This window comes from Sebastes umbrosus, chromosome 7, assembly GCF_015220745.1.
Source record: "Sebastes umbrosus isolate fSebUmb1 chromosome 7, fSebUmb1.pri, whole genome shotgun sequence".
Taxonomy (NCBI): Eukaryota; Metazoa; Chordata; class Actinopteri; order Perciformes; family Sebastidae; genus Sebastes; species Sebastes umbrosus.
The window spans coordinates 34,795,763-34,818,284 of record NC_051275.1 but is presented as its reverse complement, the minus strand read 5'-3'; the positions used below and the strand labels follow the sequence as shown (position 1 = coordinate 34,818,284).

At 37.9% G+C, this 22,522-nt stretch overlaps 2 protein-coding genes across 4 annotated transcripts in view; one reads left to right on the top strand and one right to left on the bottom strand.

Annotated features, from left to right (window-relative positions):
* The first annotated feature begins 563 nt into the window (after positions 1-563).
* LOC119491006 (cytochrome c oxidase subunit 7A2, mitochondrial) lies at positions 564-9,497 on the top strand. Its single transcript, XM_037774571.1, has 4 exons — positions 564-694; positions 5,859-5,945; positions 8,516-8,600; positions 9,249-9,497. The coding sequence occupies exons 1-4, from the start codon at positions 680-682 to the stop codon at positions 9,305-9,307; spliced, it is 246 nt and encodes an 81-aa protein (XP_037630499.1). The 5' UTR covers positions 564-679; the 3' UTR covers positions 9,308-9,497.
* Positions 9,498-11,246: 1,749 nt separating this feature from the next.
* Positions 11,247-22,522, bottom strand: part of chp2 (calcineurin-like EF-hand protein 2) — a 45,029-nt gene continuing 33,753 nt past the window's right edge. The window contains exons 4-10 of one of the 3 annotated variants that reach the window (XM_037774570.1): positions 17,337-17,598; positions 15,180-15,252; positions 13,942-14,022; positions 13,600-13,724; positions 13,434-13,495; positions 12,549-12,686; positions 11,953-12,089 (exon numbers count right to left, since the gene is read on the bottom strand). In XM_037774570.1, the coding sequence (XP_037630498.1) occupies positions 12,036-12,089; positions 12,549-12,686; positions 13,434-13,495; positions 13,600-13,724; positions 13,942-14,022; positions 15,180-15,252; positions 17,337-17,403 (600 nt within the window). In that variant the 5' untranslated portion in view covers positions 17,404-17,598 and the 3' untranslated portion in view covers positions 11,953-12,035. Of the gene's footprint in view, positions 12,090-12,548; positions 12,687-13,433; positions 13,496-13,599; positions 13,725-13,941; positions 14,023-15,179; positions 15,253-17,336; positions 17,599-22,522 lie in introns of all 3 variants that reach the window. The other 2 variants (XM_037774568.1, XM_037774569.1) reach the window with 2 other exon arrangements.

Genomic DNA, 22,522 nt, shown 5'->3' with positions numbered 1-22,522 from the left:
GGTACAATTCATCTCTTCTATTAAACTACACTATACTAAAAAAACAAACAAATCAGAACTGGAATAAAGTGCATTTAAAATGATTAATAAAACTGCCTGCAAACAACTTGCAGCTCTGTTTATAGCTTTAAACTTCCTGCAGTGAAGTCCACTAAAAACACACTATAAAAATAAAACACACAGAAATTGAATGTCAAAGATCCTGCAGCTTTAACCACCAATACATCTGTTGCACAGCTGCAGCAGCAGCCATTAATAATAATAACTGTGTTTGTTTCCTGCGTGTTGCAGACAACTTGTAGCTCTGTTTCTAGCTTTTAGCGTCCTGCAGTGAAGTCCACTAAAACACACTATAAAAATAAACATGCATGAAATTCAATGTAAAACATCATGCAGCTTTAACCACTAATACATCTGTTGCACAGCTGCAGAAGCCACTTTTAATAATAAGAACTGTGTTTGTTTCCTGCATGTTGCCGAGCGCACAGTTTGGCCTCTACAGCAGATCGTAGTTTGGCAGAGATTCAGAAACACTGATACTGTACGTGAGTGTGTACGTGAGTGTGAACGTGAGTGTGTATGTGAGTGTGTGAGGGTGTGCGCATGTCCTTGTCAGGGTGAAACGAGGCAACGCAGCTCGACACACACACACACACACACACACACCACCGCCACAGACATGAATCACCTGCTGGTAAATATTCTTCAATCTTTCCTCTCTTTTCTCTCTCTCTGTTTGTGTCTCTGTTTGTGTCTCTGTTTGTGTCTCTGTTTGTGTTTCTGTTTGTGTCTCTGAAGCTTCTGGAAGTGTTTCAGGTTAAATACGACGAGATCAGGAGGAGAGAATGTAGAATAAAGTGTGTATTTGTGCAGGCGGGCAGTGAGTTAAGGTGATAAGGCCTGACCTTTGTACTGTGTAGGACAGAAGTGTAATACTGTGTCTGACTCTCAGGAGCTGTGTTTGATTATTGTGTGTCTGCTGGTTTCATACGAGGTAAACATGTGATCTATATATACACACAGACTGCAGGATTACCTCACAGTCAGACTGTTTATGTCCCAGTCATACCAGTGTCCGGGTGTTAGTGGGACGACGCAGCTCGGCACGTATTCACAGACACACAGCGACATGTTGAACCTGCAGCACAGACACACAAATACAGTATTAATCTCATCTCAGCATGGTTCTGTCTGTTCATCGTCAGTAGTGGAAAGTACAATTTCAAATGTACTTATACCTTACTTAAGATTAACATTTTAAATCCAAATCACATGTTGCATTTGTACAGATTAAATAATTTAGTAACTTTAAAATTCTGTTTACATGTTCATCATGTACATCAATAATAACAATCCAATAATGTCTGTTATTCTGAGCAATTTTAGGACTTCTCTTCTATGTTGTCTTAGAGAAATTAACAATTTAAATAAATCTAAAGATATACTATTTTACAAATATAAATAATATAATAATTTTAATGATATAATAAATAAAGAGAAAAAATTAACAATTTAAATAAATCTAAATATATACTATTTAAAAAATATTAATAATATGATACATTTATAATAACATTAATGATATTATAAATATAGAAAAAGAATTAACTAAATAAATGTAAATATATACTAATTTACTAAAAATAAATATATAATGAGATAAATTATATAATAAAGATAAAAACTAACAATATTAATTAATCCAAACATATACTAATTTAATACATATAAAAAATAGAATTAATATATAATAAAACAATGATATAATGAATAAAGAGAAAGAAATTAACAATTTAAATAGATTTTAAATTTACTAAAAAATAGAATAAATATATAATAAAAACAATGATATAGTAAATAGAGAAAAACAATATTTAAATGAATTTTTAATATATACTAATTTATTAAATATAAATAATAGTATAAATATATAATTAGATAAATGATATAATGAAGAGAACAAATAACAATTTCTATAAATCTGAATATATACTAATTTGCTACATATAAATAGAATAAATATTAAATAAGATGAATGGATAATAAATAGGGAAAAGATATAATTTTAAATAAATTTAAATATATACAAATTCACTAAATATAAATAGAATAAATATATAATAAGATAAATTATATAATAAATAGAGAAAATAACAATTTAAATTAATTAAAATATATTGTAAATTAATAAATATAAATAATTGAATAAATATAAAATAATATAAATGATATAATAAATAAAGAGAACAAATTTACAATTTAAATAAATATAAATAAACACTAATTTACTAAATACAAATAATATAATAAATATATAACAAGGCAAATGATATAAATAAATATAGAGATCACAGTTTGTACACATAAAGTTCATTTCTCTGTTGTAATGTAACAGACAAACTGTAGTTTATGTTTGTCCTCGCTTATTTACATTATTGTCATTGGCCGGTCGAACACCACCCGACTGCTAACACACATAATAACTCCACCGTGGAAATCACAGCAGCCAGTCTGGCACAGTTTACCCTTCTAACACACACACACACACACTCTTTCTCTTCTCTGCCTCCTGATTGGTTGGAGTGTCAGGTTCAGAGCCTGTGAGTCGTGTCCGTCACGCCCGCAGCTACCCGATGTGACCTTGGTAGACGGGTAAAAAGTCATGCAGCTTTCTTAAAGAGACAAACGGCTGCTGCACGTTGAAACGTCTCTACTGCTTCATGACTCTTCTAAACACTCAGTGTTGAGAGTTTAGAGGTCAGACAAACTGTGTTGAGAGTTTAGAGGTCAGACAAACTGTGTTGAGTGTTTAGAGGTCAGACAAACAGTGTTGAGTGTTTAGAGGTCAGACAAACTGTGTTGAGTGTTTAGAGGTCAGACAAACTGTGTTGAGGGTTTAGAGGTCAGACAAACTGTGTTGAGGGTTTAGAGGTCAGACAAACTGTGTTGAGTGTTTAGAGGTCAGACAAACTGTGTTGAGGGTTTAGAGGTCAGACAAACTGTGTTGAGGGTTTAGAGGTCAGACAAACTGTGTTGAGTGTTTAGAGGTCAGACAAACTGTGTTGAGGGTTTAGAGGTCAGACAAACTGTCAGAGCAGCTCAACACAAAGTAACTCTCACATCCTTAAACAAGGCTGAGAGAAAACACACGTGTCCAACCACACTCTGAGTGCGTCACGTCACACATCAGTTGATCAGTTCAACAGAGAATATCTTTTGGAGCTTTTGGACAAGGCATTATTCAAATTCATTATATTATAATTAACATTAAATATGATAAACAATGAAAACTGTATTACTTTCCAATGCAACCCACGGGGGGGGGGGCTCGGACCGGTTGAGCGGAATCCTCCAGAGATGCACAGATGACCTGTGGTGACCTCTAGGATAATCACAGCCTCATGAAACTTTACAACCACAGACTAGAGACCTAGAGCATTCAGAGGATGGATGGATCAGACTAGAGACCTAGAGCATTCAGAGGATGGATGGATCAAACTAGAGACCTAGAGCATTCAGAGGATGGATGGATCAAACTAGAGACCTAGAGCATTCAGAGGATGGATGGATCAAACTAGAGGCCTAGAGTATTCAGAGGATGGATGGATCAAACTAGAGACCTAGAGCATTCAGAAGATGGATGGATCAGACTAGAGACCTAGAGCATTCAGAGGATGGATGGATCAACCTAGAGACCTAGAGCATTCAGAGGATGGATGAATCAAACCAGAGACCTAGAGCATTCAGAGGATGGATGAATCAAACCAGAGACCTAGAGCATTCAGAGGATGGATGGATCAAACTAGAGGCCTAGAGCATTCAGAGGATGGATGGATCAGACTATCATAATGTTATAAACCCTTATTATGACTAGAACAACTTGACCCTCAGTGCTGAGCAGCATCTCAAATTAATCTTCAGGTTTCCAGCTTTCAGATGATGTACACCACGTCTATGTGACGTCTACTGTTGACCTGCTATCTCCCCCTAAAGACCCCCTGCACCCCCTAAAGAAGGGTTAAAAAGGGTGGAAACATGCAACGAGGTTTTTGGGTTTTCTAACCACAGCAGTGAAACTATACCTGGAACAAATGTGACAGCTGTCGGCTCCTGGCGGCCTCCTCTGGGCTGGAAAACAGAAATGATACGAGAGTCACTTTCCCTTCCTCTTTCACCGTCTCACTGCAGTATATCACAATATCACAACACAGGTTGAGTTTCCATCCTTAAACTATCATAGTGTCACAGATTCAAGTATTAACAGACTTTAAAAAAGAGGAAAATCATTTTCAAAACTCATTAGAAGACACCTTTTGGTCACGTGGAGTCTTAAACTCAGATTGGATTGGTGTCTTTAATTTATTAGCCTCCTAAAAACAATGGACTAAAGTGATGAATATTTACTTCTAAAATCCAGATGAACTACTTTAAAAGAAATTGTAGACAACATTGACTCTTGTTAAGAAGTGGAACAAATTAAAAGTATGGAGAATAGACCGGTTTGAAACGAGATGGGCTGAATGACTGCGCTGTATTTAAATGAAATCATGGAGAAGGAAGAAGTATTCACAAATTGAAGCTACTTAGCTGAGTCAAAGTGGTAAAACAACAATGTAAAAATACTCTGTTACAAGTAAAGGTCCTGTATACGACAGCCTGAGGTGCTAAATGAGAGATGTCTCCTTTACAGACTAGTGTAGGGAACATTAGTTTGCATATGATACAACAACACAAGCCAGAAGATATACATATACATACATATACAGCCAGTGCACACATACAGTACGGTGCCTATATACAGTAAACATGTACATACACACACTCATTATAAGACTACGACGGAGTATTAGGGACACATTGAGGAAAAAAAATCTGAGATTTCAAGGATAAAGTCAGAATATTATGAGAAAAAAAATATAATTTAATGAGAATAAAGTCAACTTTGCAAGAAAAAAGTTGTAATATTACGAGGATAAAGTCAGAACTTTACGAAAAAAAGTCATAATATTACGAGAATAAAGTCATACTATTTCAAGAAAAAAACGTCGATGACTTTCTCTTAAATGTTTGACTTTATTCTCATAATATTTTGACTTTATTCTCATAATATTTTGACATTATTCTCAAAATCTCAGATTATTTTTTCCCCCCTCAATGTGGACCTAAAACTCCGTCGTATAAAACAAAAAAACAGCGGTTAAGGACATTTTTTTATTAAAAAAACGTAACAAAAGAAACACATAAACATTTGGACATTCGAGGGAGTTGACAATATTCAAAATGTAGTAATCTTAGTAATCTTGCTGGTATGATGTTCATATACAGTCAATAGATCACCTTCCCTGTCTGTTGCTGCTGTGACACGCAGCTGAGACGCGAGCGGCTCATGCGGGCAGTGTGTCCACCACTTATAAAGGAAGACTTTTAAAACTGAGCCTGTTAAAGACAGTAATGTCTGCCGGATCGGCACTGGAATTAATTAGTAAATGATACGACTGTTTTCAGCCGGCTGGTGAATACAACGTGACTGTTGTACTGACGGAATTAGTGCTCTAAAAAACACAATACACTGAATTTACAGGGGAAAAAAACATTCAAAGCCAGATGATATCATGGTTCCTGCTAAATTCCAGTGAGAGGAAGAGCTGGTTCCTTGGAAAATCAGTTAGAAGTCGGACAAACAGGGAAACATGCTGGAACATTCAGGGGTACAGATGCGTCTATAGGGACGTACTTTTAAAATCTCCACCACAAGCAAACAAGAGACTCGTTTATTAAACTGCTGCTCTGTCCTGTAGCTGCTCTCCATCCAGGCAGGTTTCCAAACTAAGCTTCTCGTTTCTTCTTTGTGTTTCCAGAAAGTTCCAGCTCTGGCCGCCCGGGCCTTCAGCAGCTCGGCCAGACAGCTGAGGAACAAAGTCCCCGAGGCCCAGAAACTCTTCCAGGTAACACAACAGTCAGCACAATCATCAGCATGTCATCCTCCTGTGGATCAACAGCTCATTTAAAGGGGAACTACGGCCACTTCTAAAACACTGATATTAATCTAGAAGCTATATAACATGATACATAGGGAATGGGAATGGGAATGTGACGTCAGCGACAGCAAGTCGGACATGTTTGAAGGATAAAGGGTAAGACTGCCATCCGCTGACTGCTTACATCAAGCGTCAGAAGATAAAACACTGCAAGATTCAAAAGCTGAATTGTAGTATATATATATATATATAGTATACACCCAGACACAAAGGCAGGCTAATGTTATGGGTTTCATTTTGCATGATACCGGTATATTAAATATGCAGTATTAGCCGATGTTTTTGTTAGTATTCCGTTAGCCCAGGGGTCAGAAACCTTTACTATATAAAGAGCCAATTTAGGCAAAAAATAAAATGAAAAATATTCTGTCTGGAGCCGCAAAACATGTGATCATTGTGATGAAGGTAACACAGTTTATAGTGTAAGTATATAGTATATCAGTCTAATACAGTGAGGGCCAAAGAGACAATGTACTACGGAGTATTAGGGCCACATTGAGGGAAAAAACATCTGAGATTTACAGAATAAAGTCAGAATATTACGAAAGAAGTCGTAATATTACGAGAGAAAAGTCGTAATTTTTACGAGAATGAAGTCATAACTTTACGAAAAAAGTCGTAATATTACGAGAATAAAGTCATAACTTTACAAGAAAAAAAAAATTAAATAACACATAAAATTACTACTTTATAATATTATGACTTTATTCTCATAATCTCAGATTTATTTTTCCTCAATGTGGTCCTAATACTCCGTCGTACCGTCGTACCATAGACCTACAACAATGATAAATAAAAATGAAAATGAAAACAAAAAACAGTTCTTCATTTCCATTTATAACTCCACAGGGAGCCACTGGAGAGGAGCTGAAGAGCTGCAGGTTGCTGACCTCTGCGTTAGCATAACATTAGCTACCCTCCAAAAATGGCGACGCGCCCAGAATGCACCGCCATTCCCTACAGGCACGTCTTATTGGTAGCTATCTAGTTAGATAGTCTAAAAAATCGCAAGAAAAGACGCAATGCAAGGCGCAAGAGAAGAGCTCCCGCCAGGTGCGCCTTACAACAGGAAAACAGGTTAGGTTTAGCCAAAACAACCACTAACTGAGGTTAAGGGAAAATGTCATGGTTGGTAAGTCATTAATACGTCACTAACTCTTACCGTAGAAGTTATACATGGATGTGTTTACATCGCAGTCAGTACAGGATACATGGCGTACAAATGACACGTGGAAATCAAGAAAGGCTAAACTTCCTTGTGCATTGTCATGACATTTAAAAGCCTTCTCGTGCGAGCGGGCTGAGCTAAAACAGGATGATAAGTTGCCCTTTAAAAACAACTTGACATCTTGTTTTATCTGGAGCATGCTCTGTCCACATATGAAGGAAAACAAATCCCTGTGTAACACCTGGATTTTTGCCATCTGGAGGAAGAATGAATAAGTTAACCTAACAAGTTAACTTGGCCATGCTCGTATCACTATCAACATCCAACACATCTGTGGAATCACAGAATCCATCAGGCAACATGTTGAGAAACAGTTGGAGGTCAGAACAAAAAAACATGACTTACAGAGAATTATTTATTCAACTGCTCGGCCAAATTCCATCTTAAAACACATCATTAAAATAATAAATATAATAACCAGTACATTACTTCTAATAACCTCGACTCAAACAACCTCCATGAACCCTTCCAATCTGGTTTCCGCCCAAAACACAATACTGAAACAGCCCTGGTCAAAATCACCAACGACCTCCTCCGTGCAGCTGACTCTGGACTGCTCACCATCCTCATCCTCCTCCATCTCACTGCTGCCTTTGACACCATCTCCCACCCACTACTCATCAAACGTCTGGCTGATATTGGTATCACTGGTGTTGCACTCACATGGTTTTCCTCATACCTCACCGACAGACAACAATTTGTACAACTGGGCAACCACAGGTTAAGGTGTTCTGCTATTTCACTGGGTGTCCCCCAGGGGTCAGTATTGGGTTCACTCCTATTGATCATTTACCTCCTTCCCCTTGGCACTATCCTCCGTCATCACAATGTCCTTTTCCACTGTTATGCCGACGATACACAGGTCTACATTTCAACTAAACCCACTGCTGTCCTGCCACCCACCTCCCTCACCACCTGCCTACAACACATCAGGAGCTGGATGAGCAGGAACCAAAGATCGCAGTTTGGGTTTAAAGAACACCGGAAGTGGCCTAACTTAAGTACGGAAGTTACGTGACTAATAAATCAACTTTGACTTCTGGTTTCACACGGGACATGAACACCCACTCATCCACCCCGACCTCCTCGCTACGCAGCGTTCGCCGCTCTTTATACTTCCCAGTGCAAAATTACGTGGATTACATACGAATTGATTTCCATCATGAAAGAAATGTGAAATTTGTGTCTATGTAACAAATCAATACATTGAATATCTGCTGTCTCACCGTGTGGTTTCCTACGGTTACAGGAGGACAACGGGTTGCCAGTCCACATCAAGGGAGGAACCTTTGACGTCCTGCTCTACCGGGCGACCATGACGCTGACTCTTGGAGGTAACGTGTGCTGGAATAAATTCACCAGTTCGGTTTGAAAAGTCGCTGAAAGTAAAATAAATACTGGTAGATTATTAAATACTTTACAGTCTGTCTTTCACACATAAATAATACCAAGCTGTAGAGCTTGGTATTATTTATGTGTCTCTCTGTAGGAGGAGGATGTTTTACTTCAGTCCAAAATGTGGTATTCAAGTTCCAGACGTTTATTTGTCCCTGAGGGGATGACAGAAAGACAGAAAGACAGAAAGACAGAGATAAATAAATAAAGACAGAGATAAATAAATAAAGACAGAAAAAAAGAATGACAGAAATAAATAAATAGAGAGAAAGACAGAAATAAAGAAAGACACGTAACACGTGTTTCATGTTTCTTATTAATCATCAATGAATCTCTGACACAACCAACATGTTTACACCAAAACGTAAAAGGTCACATTTGTTCCTTCTGGTCGTTAAATGATTTCTTTCCAACTTGATGACACAACAAATCCCCCCAGAAGTCATTCTGTAGTTCAGCTAAAGATGAAACAGTTGGTGGAGCGGAGCAGAGGCGTAATGTCTCCGTACCTGAACCCAGCAGGAAGGACCAGTCTATTGATATTATATTATTATAGAGTTATAATGTGTCTGTCTTCGTCTCTACAGGAACCTGCTGGTCTCTGTACTGGCTGCTCTACGCATCGATGCCTCAGAGGAAAGCGTAGAGGAGAAACCAACGCCGGCTATCGGCCAATCGCACGGACAGAACGACGCTCGGAGAGAACGACGCTCGGCTCCGTCTATAACACTAATGTTTGTTGTGTACAATCCCATTTCATTTGATCACGAGTTGTCCTGCTGTCGTCATGGCAACGATGAAGATGTAAAAAAAAGTGTAAAGAAATTCAAACTGAACGCCTGCAGAGTTTTTTATTTGTGTCTTCTTTGTGGTTTCTGACTTCTCCTGACGTCTGAATATATATTAACTGTTAAATTAAAGAACACGTTTAGGGCCAACATGTTGTTTCCTGTTTGAAAACCAGGGACCAATCAGGTGCATTCAATGATCGGGTATGTCACCACTTGAACGTCCAGTTAGTCGGAGCAGCGCGTCCTCTGGTGTCCTCGCTGGACCTGGTGGACATGTACCGCTGGATTAAACATTAGAGACATGACCACTGACTATTAGTGGAACAATTTAGCCAGAATTCACAGACTGACCGTACGCGGTCCGGCCATGTGCTCGGTTTAGACCAAGTCTTGTCTACAGATCACAAACAGAGTTTGAGATTTCAGAATCAAACGTGGGTTCTTGAACTAATCTGTATCATGTTCTCCTCCTTATTTCAGAACAAATATGTACGTTAGTCAACGGTGAGACAGAAATATCTTTTGAATGAATCACACATATGATGTTTCTCAATTTAAAAGATCATTTCATTTGACATTTTTCAGACATTTTTTTTTTACATTTTAAGGACATTTTTCAGAAACTTCTCATTTTTTTTGGCATTTTTGGACATATTTCAGACTTTTTCTGACCGTTTTTTGGCATTTTTCTGACATTTTTCAGACTTTGTTTTTTACATATTTCGGACACTTTTCGGACTTTCTTTTGATATTTCTTTGACATTTTTCTGAGTTTTTTATAGACTTTTTATAGAATTTTGTTTGTTGTGTACATTTCCTTTCGATTTTATCACCGAGTCTTGTTTACAGATCTCAAACAGGGTTCGAGATTTCAGAATCAAACAATGGGTTCTTGAACTAATCTGTATCATGTTCTCCTCCATCTGCCTTCAAGACCCAAAAGTCTGGTTTTCATTCAGATCACTTCACTGATCTTCATCCAGAGAGGATGAGGAGGAGGAGGAGGAGGAGGGGGAGGAAGAGGCACAAAGAGGAACATTTACAACATCTTGACCTTCGGCCTACAAACAGCAGGAACGAGAACAAACCACAGAAGAAGAAGATAAATCTGTCTTGACAGCTCCTGACAGATGTGGCTCCAAGAGAAAATAATGACTTTCCCAATAAAATAAAAAGTGGGATAAAATAAAGAGGTATTAGAGTTTGAGATGACAATGAATGTTTCTGATCTTCTCCAGCTGTTACGCACCGCTGGCTGCAAGAGGAGGAGGAAATATTCAACAATGGCTCCACCTGGTGGCCTCAAACAGGAAGTACATCAATAACCCACTATCTATCTCTGATGATGCTTTCTCAGGATACTATAAAAATAAATTAACATTACATTCAACTTTATCATTACATTACAAAAGAGTATGTGGACACATCTGTCTATACTCCAGTTTACTTTGGTATTAGATCTAATGAAGAGAAATCCTAATGATGGAGCATACAATGATATTTTGGACAAAAGAGAGGCGAAGTCTCTTTTTTTTTTTTTTTACATTTTTCAGACGTTTAAAAAAACTGTTTTCACAGTTTTGGACGTTTTTCTGACTTTTTTCTGAACTTCTTTTTAAAAATTTTCGAACAGTTTCCTGACACTTTTCTGCATTTTTTGGGACATATTTCAGACATTTTTCAGACTGTTTTTTTTTACATTGAACACTTCTGACTTTTCTTTTGGACGCTTTTTCAAGAAAGTCGCAGATCAAGATGATAGAAAAGGAAAAACAACACACTGATAACACAATATGACTTTAAAGTTATTTATTTAAGATAAGTGGTACTAAAAAGTACAAAGATAGCTCATTACAGACAGTTCCAAACTTTACATTCATTTTAACATTTATAAAATTCTCAAATCTCACTGTCGTCTTTGTCTCTGTCCCTGTTGTCCTGTGGAGGCTGCAGACAGACGTTCTTCCTCTCTGACACGAAGCGCAGTCAAAATTCATGTTCGTCAAGCGGCAGGCGGTTTATTTTTTTGCATTTGTTCCTGTTTCTTTTTGTCATTTCTCAGCTCCAAAACGAACCTACTTGTGCCGAGCTGGTGTCGAGTGGCAGATCAAGACACACAGTGTAGTTCTGGTTCTCGTTTTGACATGACATGACCCTTTAATTTGCGTCTGCTCGGACCTCTTATCATCCCAAACACAAGGCAGTTTTCATGGCTTTAGTCGGAAACACCTTTCATGTATTGTGAGTTTCACCTCTTGTAGTTTGCTATATAATTCTCTGGCGGAGCGATGCTAGGGATGAACACTAGTTGGCTTGCAAACAGTCCACCTCTCGCAAGAGGTCTCGGACTGAAGCGCACCAGAGTTAGATTAAAACGGATTATATGTTGGATTGTGAAAGCGCTCTTATTTTACGCTGCTGCTGCTGCTGCTGCTGGTTACCAAAATCATTTACACTTTTCAGTTTGAGGAAAACAGTTTCCATAAGATCCTGCATTGAGCTTCACCTGGAGGACGTACTGTACGTGTAGGAGGTTCATCCCCTTATCCAGTCCCAGGTCCACTGCGTCTTCAGCTTGTGTCTTTATTTCAGGAAGCGAATACTCATCTTGTGATCGATGTTCACTTTCTCCAGTGACTGAACACAAAATAAAAACAATCATTTAGAATATATGCTTTTCCTACCATACATGCAAAAGGCTTTTTCTTTCTGTTTAATGAATATATGGGCATGTCTGTAAAGGGGAGACTCGTGGGTACCCATAGAACCCATTTACATTCACATATCTGGAGGTCAGAGGTCAAGGGACCCCTTTGAAAATGGCCATGACAGTTTTTCCTCGACAAAATTCAGCGTACCTTTGGAGCGTTATTTAACCTCCTTCATGACAAGCTAGTATGACATGGTTGACTCTAGCTTTAAAACTGAGCCACAACCAGCTACAACCTCCGAAAGATCGACTGATGGATTTAACGGCGTTTAAATGAATTTGCGTTAGCGCGTTATTATCACGTTAACTTTGACAGCCCTACTAAATACTAAAAGATTTTGAGCACTGTTTTTTGTTCAGATTAATATCCCCAGTTACTCTCTCACCTTTCTGAACTCGTCGAAGGAGATGGCGTCGTCTCGGTCCAGGTCGGCCTCCTGGATGGCTCGCTCAGCGAGGCTCTGCAGCTGCTCCTCCGTCACCTGCTCCTCCGTCACCTGCATCTCCAGCATCATTCGCAGCACCTGTCGGTCACAGTTAGCAACCAATCAGTATTCAGACTTCAGTAGTTAAAATCCTATATCTAGCAATAACTCTGGGAACTAACTTGGAAGCTTTCCTTGTCTATAACACGTACTTGTGGTGTACCTCAAGGGTCGATTCTGGGCCCTGTTTCTTTCTCTATATACATAATAGATTGTCACATTTCTATGCAGATGATACTCTAGTATATCTTCCGGTCTGTTTTTGTTTACATTTTCGTTTTTATTTATCATTGTTGTAGGTCTATGGTACGACGGTACGACGGAGTATTAGGGCCACATTGAGGACAAAAAATGAATCTGAGAGTTTAAGAATAAAGTCATAATATTATAAAGTAGTAATTTTACGTGTTATTTTCTTTTTATCTCGTAAAGTTATGACTTTATTCTTGTAATATTACGACTTTTTTTCTCGTAATATTCTGACTTTATTCTGTAAATCTCAGATGTTTTTTCCGTCAGTGTGGCCCTAATACTCCATAGTACATTGTCTCTTTGGCCCTCACTGCATTAGACTTATATACTTAGACAGTAGTAGTTTTAGAAGTTTCCATGGCTTCTCCGATGTACCTCTTCTACACTGCAAGGACTATGTAGGTAATTAATTAGTTTAGTAACCATCACCAACAGATCATTCTGAGTGTGAGCGGCACCATTTGAAGCTTATTTCTAATATGTTTATTCAGAGAGTTGTGCAGAAACACACTAACGGGTTTAACAGTTACGGACCTGAAGAAGCTCTTCTCTGGAAATCTTTCCATCTCGGTCCTGATCGTACAGCTGGAAAGCAACTGAACACACAGACAGATCACAGATCACAGATCACAGATCACAGATCACAGATCACCAACTAGAAATGAAAAGCCGAAGCAGAACAAAACAAAGTCTGACTGACATTTGAGTTTCCTGGTCGGGCTGTTGACCGGCTCCGGCTGCGCTCCGTCTCTGGTTCGGTTCGTTTCTGTGGGACGGAAATGAGCCAGAATCCGAACGAAGCCGGCAAAGTCCACCGTTTCCTGTCTGGAGAGAGAGAGAGAGAGAGAGAGAGAGAGAGAGAGAGAGAGAGAGAGAGAGAGAGAGAGAGAGAGGAACCCTCATAACTCTGTAAGGATTTAATGTTTCTCTGTGTTCACAAAACAGTGTGACGATGTAGTTAATGGGCTAAAACTTGAAACTAAAACAGCATTATTGTTCTTTAATAATGTAAAAAAGGGGAAACGTTAGCAGGCTGCTTCACCCTGGAGAGAAAAAGGCCCCGATGATTCGGTCTCCGATGGGGTTCATGGCCAACTCCCGAACTGCTCCGAAATCCTCAGGCCTGAAACACACACAGAGAAAATAAATTTCAGAGATTTAAGTCGTAAATTTAGAAGACAAAAACTCAAATTTACAAGAAAAAAAACTTTAAATATATTTTCTGAGATTAATAAAGTCATACATTTGTGAGAAAAAAACTCTTCCGTTATTAATTAATTGATAAAATGTGACATAAATTGATATTTCTGTTTTAATTTGTTTCTTTATTTATTTATCTTTGTATTAATTCCCTTATTTATTTACTCTTCTGTTTAATTTTTCCTTTTATTTAATCATTTATGTATTTTTTTGTTTATTAATTTTAAAATGTATTTATTTATTTTTAAATGTATTTATTATTTATTTTATATTTACTTTTAAATGTCTGTATTTATTTATGTATTTACGCATTTATTTATGCATGATTTTCACTTTGCATTTCACCCCTGATTTATTTCACCAAACTTATTTCTGTATTCTTTTCTTTACACTTTTCTTTTTATATTTCTTTATGCATTTCTGCCTCATTATGCAAATGAGAGGGCTGTCACTCAACGTGTTTCATCATTCATAAATACATTTAAAAATTACATACATGAATAAATAAAAGGGGATAATAAACGGAAGACTAAATAAATAAGGGAATTAATACAAAGATTAATAAATAAAGAAGCTAATCAAAACAGAAATGTCAATTTATGTCACATAAAGTTACACATATTTAATCTCAGAGAATATCAAACTTTTTTCACGTAAATTCATGATTTTAATCGCAGAGTTTTTTTTCTCTGAATATTACTCCGTCTCCCGGCTTCCTAATTTTTAAAAATAATTTTACACAGGACTTTTAATCAGGATATCCGTGTACATTAGCGAAGTTAATGACGTGTCGATGGTCACGTGTTTCCGTAGTTGTGTTTTCTTGATTTCCGTACATGTTTTACTTAGTTTACGTATTTATTTTAAGCCAACTATGATGTTTTTCCTAAACCTAACTAAGTGGTTTTCTTGCCTGAACCTGACTGCAGACGTTTGTGTGACGTACAAATGAACGTCGTGAAAAGAATGAAACGCGTCCTCATGACAGAATTTGTCCACGTGGACATCTGCAAAGTAACAATTACAGTTTATAACTCAGACTGTTATTTAAATGAACTGTTTGTCCGTCGCTCCACCGACCTGAGCTCTCCTCGGTGGTTCTGGTCCAGGAACTCAAACCTCTCGTGCAGACGAAGGAGGTGAGCAGCAGAGACTGAAACACAGACAACACAGTTTGATCCATTACAGACGGATCCATATAGGTTCAAAGGTTTTAAAAAAAAACCTTTTAAAAATAAAAAAGCGGAAAAAACATGTCTGTGATCCTCTGACATCGGATATAATCAGTTCGAACACCTTCAAGAGTCATAGATATTGGAATGTTTTTTAACTTTTTTTTATTTATTTAAATTTTTAGGACATTTTTCAAACTTTTTTGATATTTCTTTGACATTTTTTTTATGAACTTTTATGAATAAATTACAGAGCAGAAATTTCTGAGATTTAAGTCGTAAATTTAGGAGACAAAAACTCAAATTTACAAGAAAAAAAAACCCTTTAATATATTTTCTGAGATTAATAACGTCATAAATTTGTGAGAAAAAAACTCTTCCATTATTAATTAACTGATAAAATGTGACATAAATTGATATTTTGGTTTTAATTTGTTACTTTATTTATTTATCTTTGTATTAATTCCCTTATTTATTTACTCTTCGGTTACATTTTTCCTTTTATTTAATTATTTATGTATTTTTTTTAAATTAATTTTAAAATGTTATTTAGCACCTATTTGGTGGCCAAATTTGCAGAGCCCCGATATCTCTATCTTTTCATAAGATATAAACCTACGTCTGTGTTGCTTATATTGCAAAATGCACGACTGCTAAGCTGAATATTTCAGCTAATAACCCGTCATGTCATTAAAACCAGATTGCAGCATCATTCGGGGTCTGAACTTCACATCAGAGCTGCTCTGTTGACTCTCTGGTTGTTTATTCTCATGATAAGAAGCTCAGCTCCTGAAATACACCAGCAGTGTGAATGAATGTGTGAACACAGCAAACACAGACTTTATTCAGTTAACTTTCACATTTAACCAACAATGTGTGAGACAATTAAGGTCCTATAAACATCATGACCAACATTATTCTGATCCCAACAGAAGGAGATTAGAAATTAAATACAGAAAAGTGAAGAATATAAAGCTTTAATATGACGCTAAACACATTATCTGTCCCACTGAAGACAAACAGCTGCAGCTACTCTTTATAATAACCAGCATTTATAAGTGCTGGTTATTATAAAGTGTTAGCGTTATGTGGTGAGTTTATGTGGTTAACGGCCTCCACAGAGAGCTGTCGGTATCAGAGAGGACAGTTCAGGGTGTTCACACACTAACGGAGATAAACAGCAGATGAAACAACACTGATGAGTTTAACAAGGTTCACCCTGACAGAGACAGATAACAACTCACACTTCCACAGACACTTCATGGTGCAGAAGATATTCTTTTTGGTGTTTTTGTCTCTTAAATCATTAAATACATGTGTAAATATTTAAAGTGTTAACAAACTCTGTATTATTAAAGGAGATTAATAGCAACAGGAAAAGTCCTCTGTCATTTTTCAGACTTTTTTTATTTTACATTTTCTTTACATTTTTCAAACTTCTTTATTTTTTTTTTTACTTTTTTTTTTTTTTTTTTTACATTTCTCACACATTTTTCAGACTTTTGTTTTACTTTTTTACATTTTTCAAACTTCTTTATGAATTTTTTTGTGACATTTTTTTTGTAAATTTTTCAGACTTTTTTGATATTGCTTTGACATTTTTTTTTATAAAGTTTTTTTTTTTTTTTTTTTTTACATTTTTTCCGACATTTTTTGTACATTTTTCAGACTTTCTTGTGACATTTGTCAGTACTTTTAATTAAATACATGTGTAAATATTTTAAGTGTTGACAAACTGTATTATTAAAGGAGATTAATAGCAGCAGGAAACGTCCTCTCAGTCAGCTTCATGTTTCACAGCTGTTACCGTCCTTCAGAGTCATAATACATGACTGTTTATAGGTGAAGGTGCACAAACCTCTCAGACTTTCACTATATATTAAGATGAAGATAAAACAGACTCATGATTCAGCTGAACTCTAGAGACTCAAAGAGAAGAAGAAGTTGTGTTTCTTTAGGGCTAATCTGTTCTCTCTTCTCCTTGTTTTCCACAATCTGTTCTTTGTCTAACATTTTGTGCACAGTAAATAAACAAGCAACTAAAGGCAGAAAGACGTGAACTCACAGCCAGTTTCCTGCATGAGCTGCTGGGCGTCTGGGACGTTGTTCATGCTGGAGCTGCTGGAGCCCATCCTGCTGCTCCAACACTGATCTGACTTGTGGTTCTAGTTTCTCTGAGGCTGCTGGCTGCAGACTGACTGGAGGTTTCTGTCTGCTCTCTGCAGCCGCTCCACAGACATGACAGACATGCTGCTGAGCCAATCTCTGCTCACCTAACAGGCACTCACTGACCAATGAGCATCCTAGACCGGCAGATCCTAGACCTGCTGCACTGTATATATATATATATATATATATATATATGGAGATAAACTGTCAGTATAATTTCTTAACATAATATTTCACCCATATATCATTACTCACTGTGTTACTTTGAATTATTGAACAAAACTTACTAAAACAGAAAAGTTAATTGATGATGATGATGATTGATGAAGGCTGTTCTCAGACACCGTTCGTAGCTTTACCTTTGAAAAGTAATGCACTGTAATTCGTGTACATCCGGAAAGAACACTAAAATACAGAAATACCCCGAAATGAATTAGTGTGTAATCCACGTAATCATGAACCAGGACGTATAAAGAGCGGCGAACGCGACGTAGGTCGGAGGTCGGGGTGGAAGGGAGGGTCAGAAAACACCAGACTTTCACCAGGAGACCGAAAGTCCACGTTGATTTATTTGTCACGTAACTGATGTACTTAAAGGGACTGTTTGTAAGAATCAGAATTGCTTGTTTACAGCGACAACTGTGGCCGTTTAACAGACGGGCTTCACTAGATACAACCAAGAGGTTTTAGTGCTTCCGTGTAGTTCGTGTTGGAGTCTGATTCTGAAGAGTCTGATTCCGTGCATATGTGAGCGTGCATGGGAAACCGACCCGGTAGATTTATACATGTAAAAGTTACAAACAGTCCCTTTAAGTAACGCCACTTCTGTAGTTATTTTAAGCCAAACCAACATCTTTTCCTGAACCTAAATAAGTAGTTTTATTCCCTAAACTTAAGGAAGTTGTTTCATGTGAAGACGGAAGTTTATTTTGAAAAGATTGTATCCATGTAACAAACGGATATCGACACGTGTTGCTGGACATTTGTAGGAAAACAAACTGTTGTATGAGAATACGTTGATTGAAGTTCTGTAAATGGTGTCCAGGTTTAACAAACAGAACTATATCAAAACATCCGTTTAAAAACTCTCACAGAACTGGTGCAGCAAGTCTCGTCTTTGGAAGTAGTGAGCATACGACTGGATCAATGACACTTATGAGATTATTAGAGTTTGTAAACAGATGTTTTGATATAGTCTTGACCCTCATTTACTTCAGTTCATCAAGACTTTTCTCTGTTAAAAACAAGGTTTTCTTCAAGAATTCAAAGCAACACGAGGTGAATAACTGATATACAGATGAAGGGTGAAGTATTCCTTTAACCTCACTGGTCCAGAATAATGTTCATGTTATAAACACTCGGTGTGTTGACTCAGTGGAGCTGATAGGAACAGATTAAAGTGCACACTGTCAGCCTGCTCATGAACTCCAGATGGAGACATTTCCTCATAAATACACACCGTCCAGTGTCCTCAGAAGTACTGCTAAACACCCAGTGTGCGAGTACTGGGACACAAAGTGAGGACATGTTGGTTTCGTTTTGGGTTAATGAGGCTGTAGTTCTTGTTTATGAACCCTCACTGGGGACGAACCGCAGATAAGGTTAACACTTTACTTTAACCACCCTATTTAGAAATGGGAAGTTATTTATATAGCACGTTTTATTACACATAAACTCAAAGTGCTCTACATTTAAAGACAAATATAAAAATACGGACATAAACATCATTTAGACGTCGATGAAAACTCCAGAAAACAATCTGAGAAGTCAAGAATTATTTTTAGTCAAACTACTATTACAAAGGTCGAGAATGAACCTTCAGGTTTGTCTGCATCAGTTTTGTAATTTAAACCTGCTTGTAAATGTTTGTAATAAATTATAATTATTATCATTTAATGGGATTACAGCTATGTAAATTGATTGTAATGTACGATGTTGTATTATGTATTTTTTATTTTGTTCTTAAAAGCCGTAACAGGGACAAGGTCTGCAAACTAGCTCCGGCTAGAAGTCCTATATACGTCGCATCGGTTGCACTTTAATTAAGTGTAACAAGGCCTACATGTATTGTCTCTGTCAAATAAATTAATAAATAAATATAGGAACCAACTTTCCTGACAACTTTATTAATGAATTCAAACACCATCTAACCTAATGTTAAAAACAACAGAAAAAGCCAGTAAGACGCATATTGCATATTATAACTCTGGCATTATGAAATGAACATATAATTATTATTATTATCATTATTTTTTAATTGTCTATGTATGTTAGTACTTCTGTATATGAATATGTGTGCAATAAAGAAAGTATATAAGAAAATGTTCAGAGTGATTTGATGACATCACCGAAATCTCCAAGTGATTCGATGACATCATCAAATTCTCCAAGTGCAAAAAATAGCACTTTGCAAGAGGAAAACTGCTTCCTTCAGGAGGAATACTGCTTCCTTCAGGAGGAAAACTGCTTCCTTCAGGAGGAATACTGCTTCCTTCAGGAGAAACTGACCCAGATTAACACCGAAGTGGTCAGACAGATCCTCCTAAACGGGTTCCTCCAGAAACAAGTGGACAACTTGAATAAGCTCCTGAAGGAGAAAGACAGCACCCTGCAGGAAGAATTCCGCGCTTTGCAGGAGGAAAATAGCAGCCTGAAGGATGAAAACAAGGAAAAGTGCTTCCTTCAGGACGAACACTGCATCCTTCAAGAGGAAAACCGCTTCCTTCAGGAGAAACACAGCACCCTGCAGGACGAGGTGCTCGTCCAACCGGGGTCCCTCCAGAAACAAGTGGAGAAAATTCTTAAAGAGGAAAAGCGTACCCTGCAGGATGAAGTGACGGATCTCAAAGTGGCCTCAAAAAGCTCCAATCTGAGCAGGAGGTCAATCAGGGCCTCCGAACTGAACTCGAGGACCTCGGCGACTTTCACGACGTCAACGTGAAGATGCTTACCCGCGAGCAGCAGGACAGCAAGACCCAAACCGACTCTCTCTGGGAAGACGTGGCAAACTTGAATGAGATCCTTCAGGAAAAAAAGCAGGAACCGGCCAAAGAAGAAGAGAAGAAAGCCGAAGGGAGCCGGACGCCGTCACTAAACAAAACCACATTTTGACTAATGCTTTATATATATATATAAAGCATTAGTCAAAATGCAGTTTCATGTGCATATATATATGCATATAGTGTAATATGCATATATATATGCACTTTATGATCATCACATGCAGTTTGGGTCAAGTCATAGTCAAGTCAGCACACTGACACACTGACAGCTGTTGTTGCCTGTTGGGCTGCAGTTTGCCATGTTATGATGTGAGCATATTGTTTTATGCTAAATGCAGTACCTGTGAGGGTTTCTGGATCAATATCTGTCATTGTTTTGTGTTGTTAATTGATTTCCAAATATAAATATATACATATGTTTGCATAAAGCAGCATATTTGTCCTCTCCCATGTTGATGAGAGGATTAAATATTTGACAGGTTTCACAATGACGTGTTGTAAGAAGTGTCCTTCTGTCACCCGTCATGGCGTCCTGCTTTCTGTCTCTGTTTCCTAGAATTCACACCCTTTCTCCTTCTCTCGCTCTCTCTCTCTCTATCTCAGTCTCTCTATCTGTTGTGGTTTTTTTCCAGGCGTGGAAGTGAAGTGCCAGTATGTTCGGCATGTGGTGGCAGGTGGCAGGTGACACGTGGGCGGGGAACAAAAGGTGACAGATTAAACAATGAGCCACGTGGCACCGTTATTACACCGTAATGTTCTGAGCTGCACGAAACAGAACAGAACGGAACGGAGGAGGATAGAAAACACAGAACACCTCCGGCCCACACGGTTATAACTACTGTTTAATATACGTGTATTAATATATGATCTGACAGGTGGATTGATTGACAGGTGGATTGATTGACAGGCGATCAGTGTTGACGGATCTTATGAATCGCAGGCCGACACAGACACAACTCTGCTCTGCTGTTCAGCCTCGCTGGGCTTTTGTCCTGACTGTCACAACCAATGAAACCAAAAGCATGTCAGTGTGTGTGCGTGTGTGTGTGTATGTATGTGTGTGTGTGTGTGTGTGTGTGTTGGCTGCGAGCCAATAGGAAATGAATGAAGTTTTCCTGGCTGAGTGAACTTTGACCCCCTCCCAGCTCCTGCATGGCTCTGATAGAATACAACACACTTCAAGTCCACAGCAATACTTCACCGAGTACGACTAAAAACTATTTAAAATGTATCGTGATAGCAACGAGCTCTGAGGTTACAAGTATCATATCAAATTCAGAAAATATTATTGTCAATATAGAGACCAATAACATAAATATTTGAATAGTGGTCGTGGCTCCGCCTCTTCCGCTACGTAGCCAAGATGGCGACAGTTGAGTGTGTAAAGTGTCCAGCGTTCCACACTCAACCATCTGACCGTTTTGAGTACAACATCTGGGTACTTTGAGTGCACTGCATTCTGCCGTACTTCCCAGTGTGAACGCACTTATGCACTCGAAGTAGTAAGTGTAAGTACAGAAGTACGCGGATTCGAACACACTCTAACACTATAGTAGCCAGATAACCGGCTACAACAACAACAACAACAACAACAACAACAACAACAACAACAGGCTACCTACCACTTAGAAACCATCCGTAATAACTTCATCACAACTTTGAGATCTCAGCAGACGGCTGCCGGCAGTAATAACAACCTCTTATAAACCTCTCTCAAACCTTTTGTTTGCTTTGGTGTCGGACTGTTTGGTTCGGTAATCCTCTGGTTTACGTTACTAAATTCCGGTTTGATCACATACGAGTCTGCATAGCAAAGGTTTGGTTTGTGGTCAGAGTCCTTTGTGATCCACTTAGTGAACCCAGAGGATGTATTTGGCACAGATTCATGCATTCTGGATGTGCCGCAGGCTGGATATTAAAGTACAATAGTTGGTCCTGAGATATGATTTTTCAGTTTGAGGTGGCTCTGATGTCTCAAAAGCATTTACAGCATAATATATAATAACTTTTAGAAGATTAGCTTTGGTCTAAGAGTTGAAATCTAACATGGGGCAGCAAGATAATAAGTTAAGCTTCATGT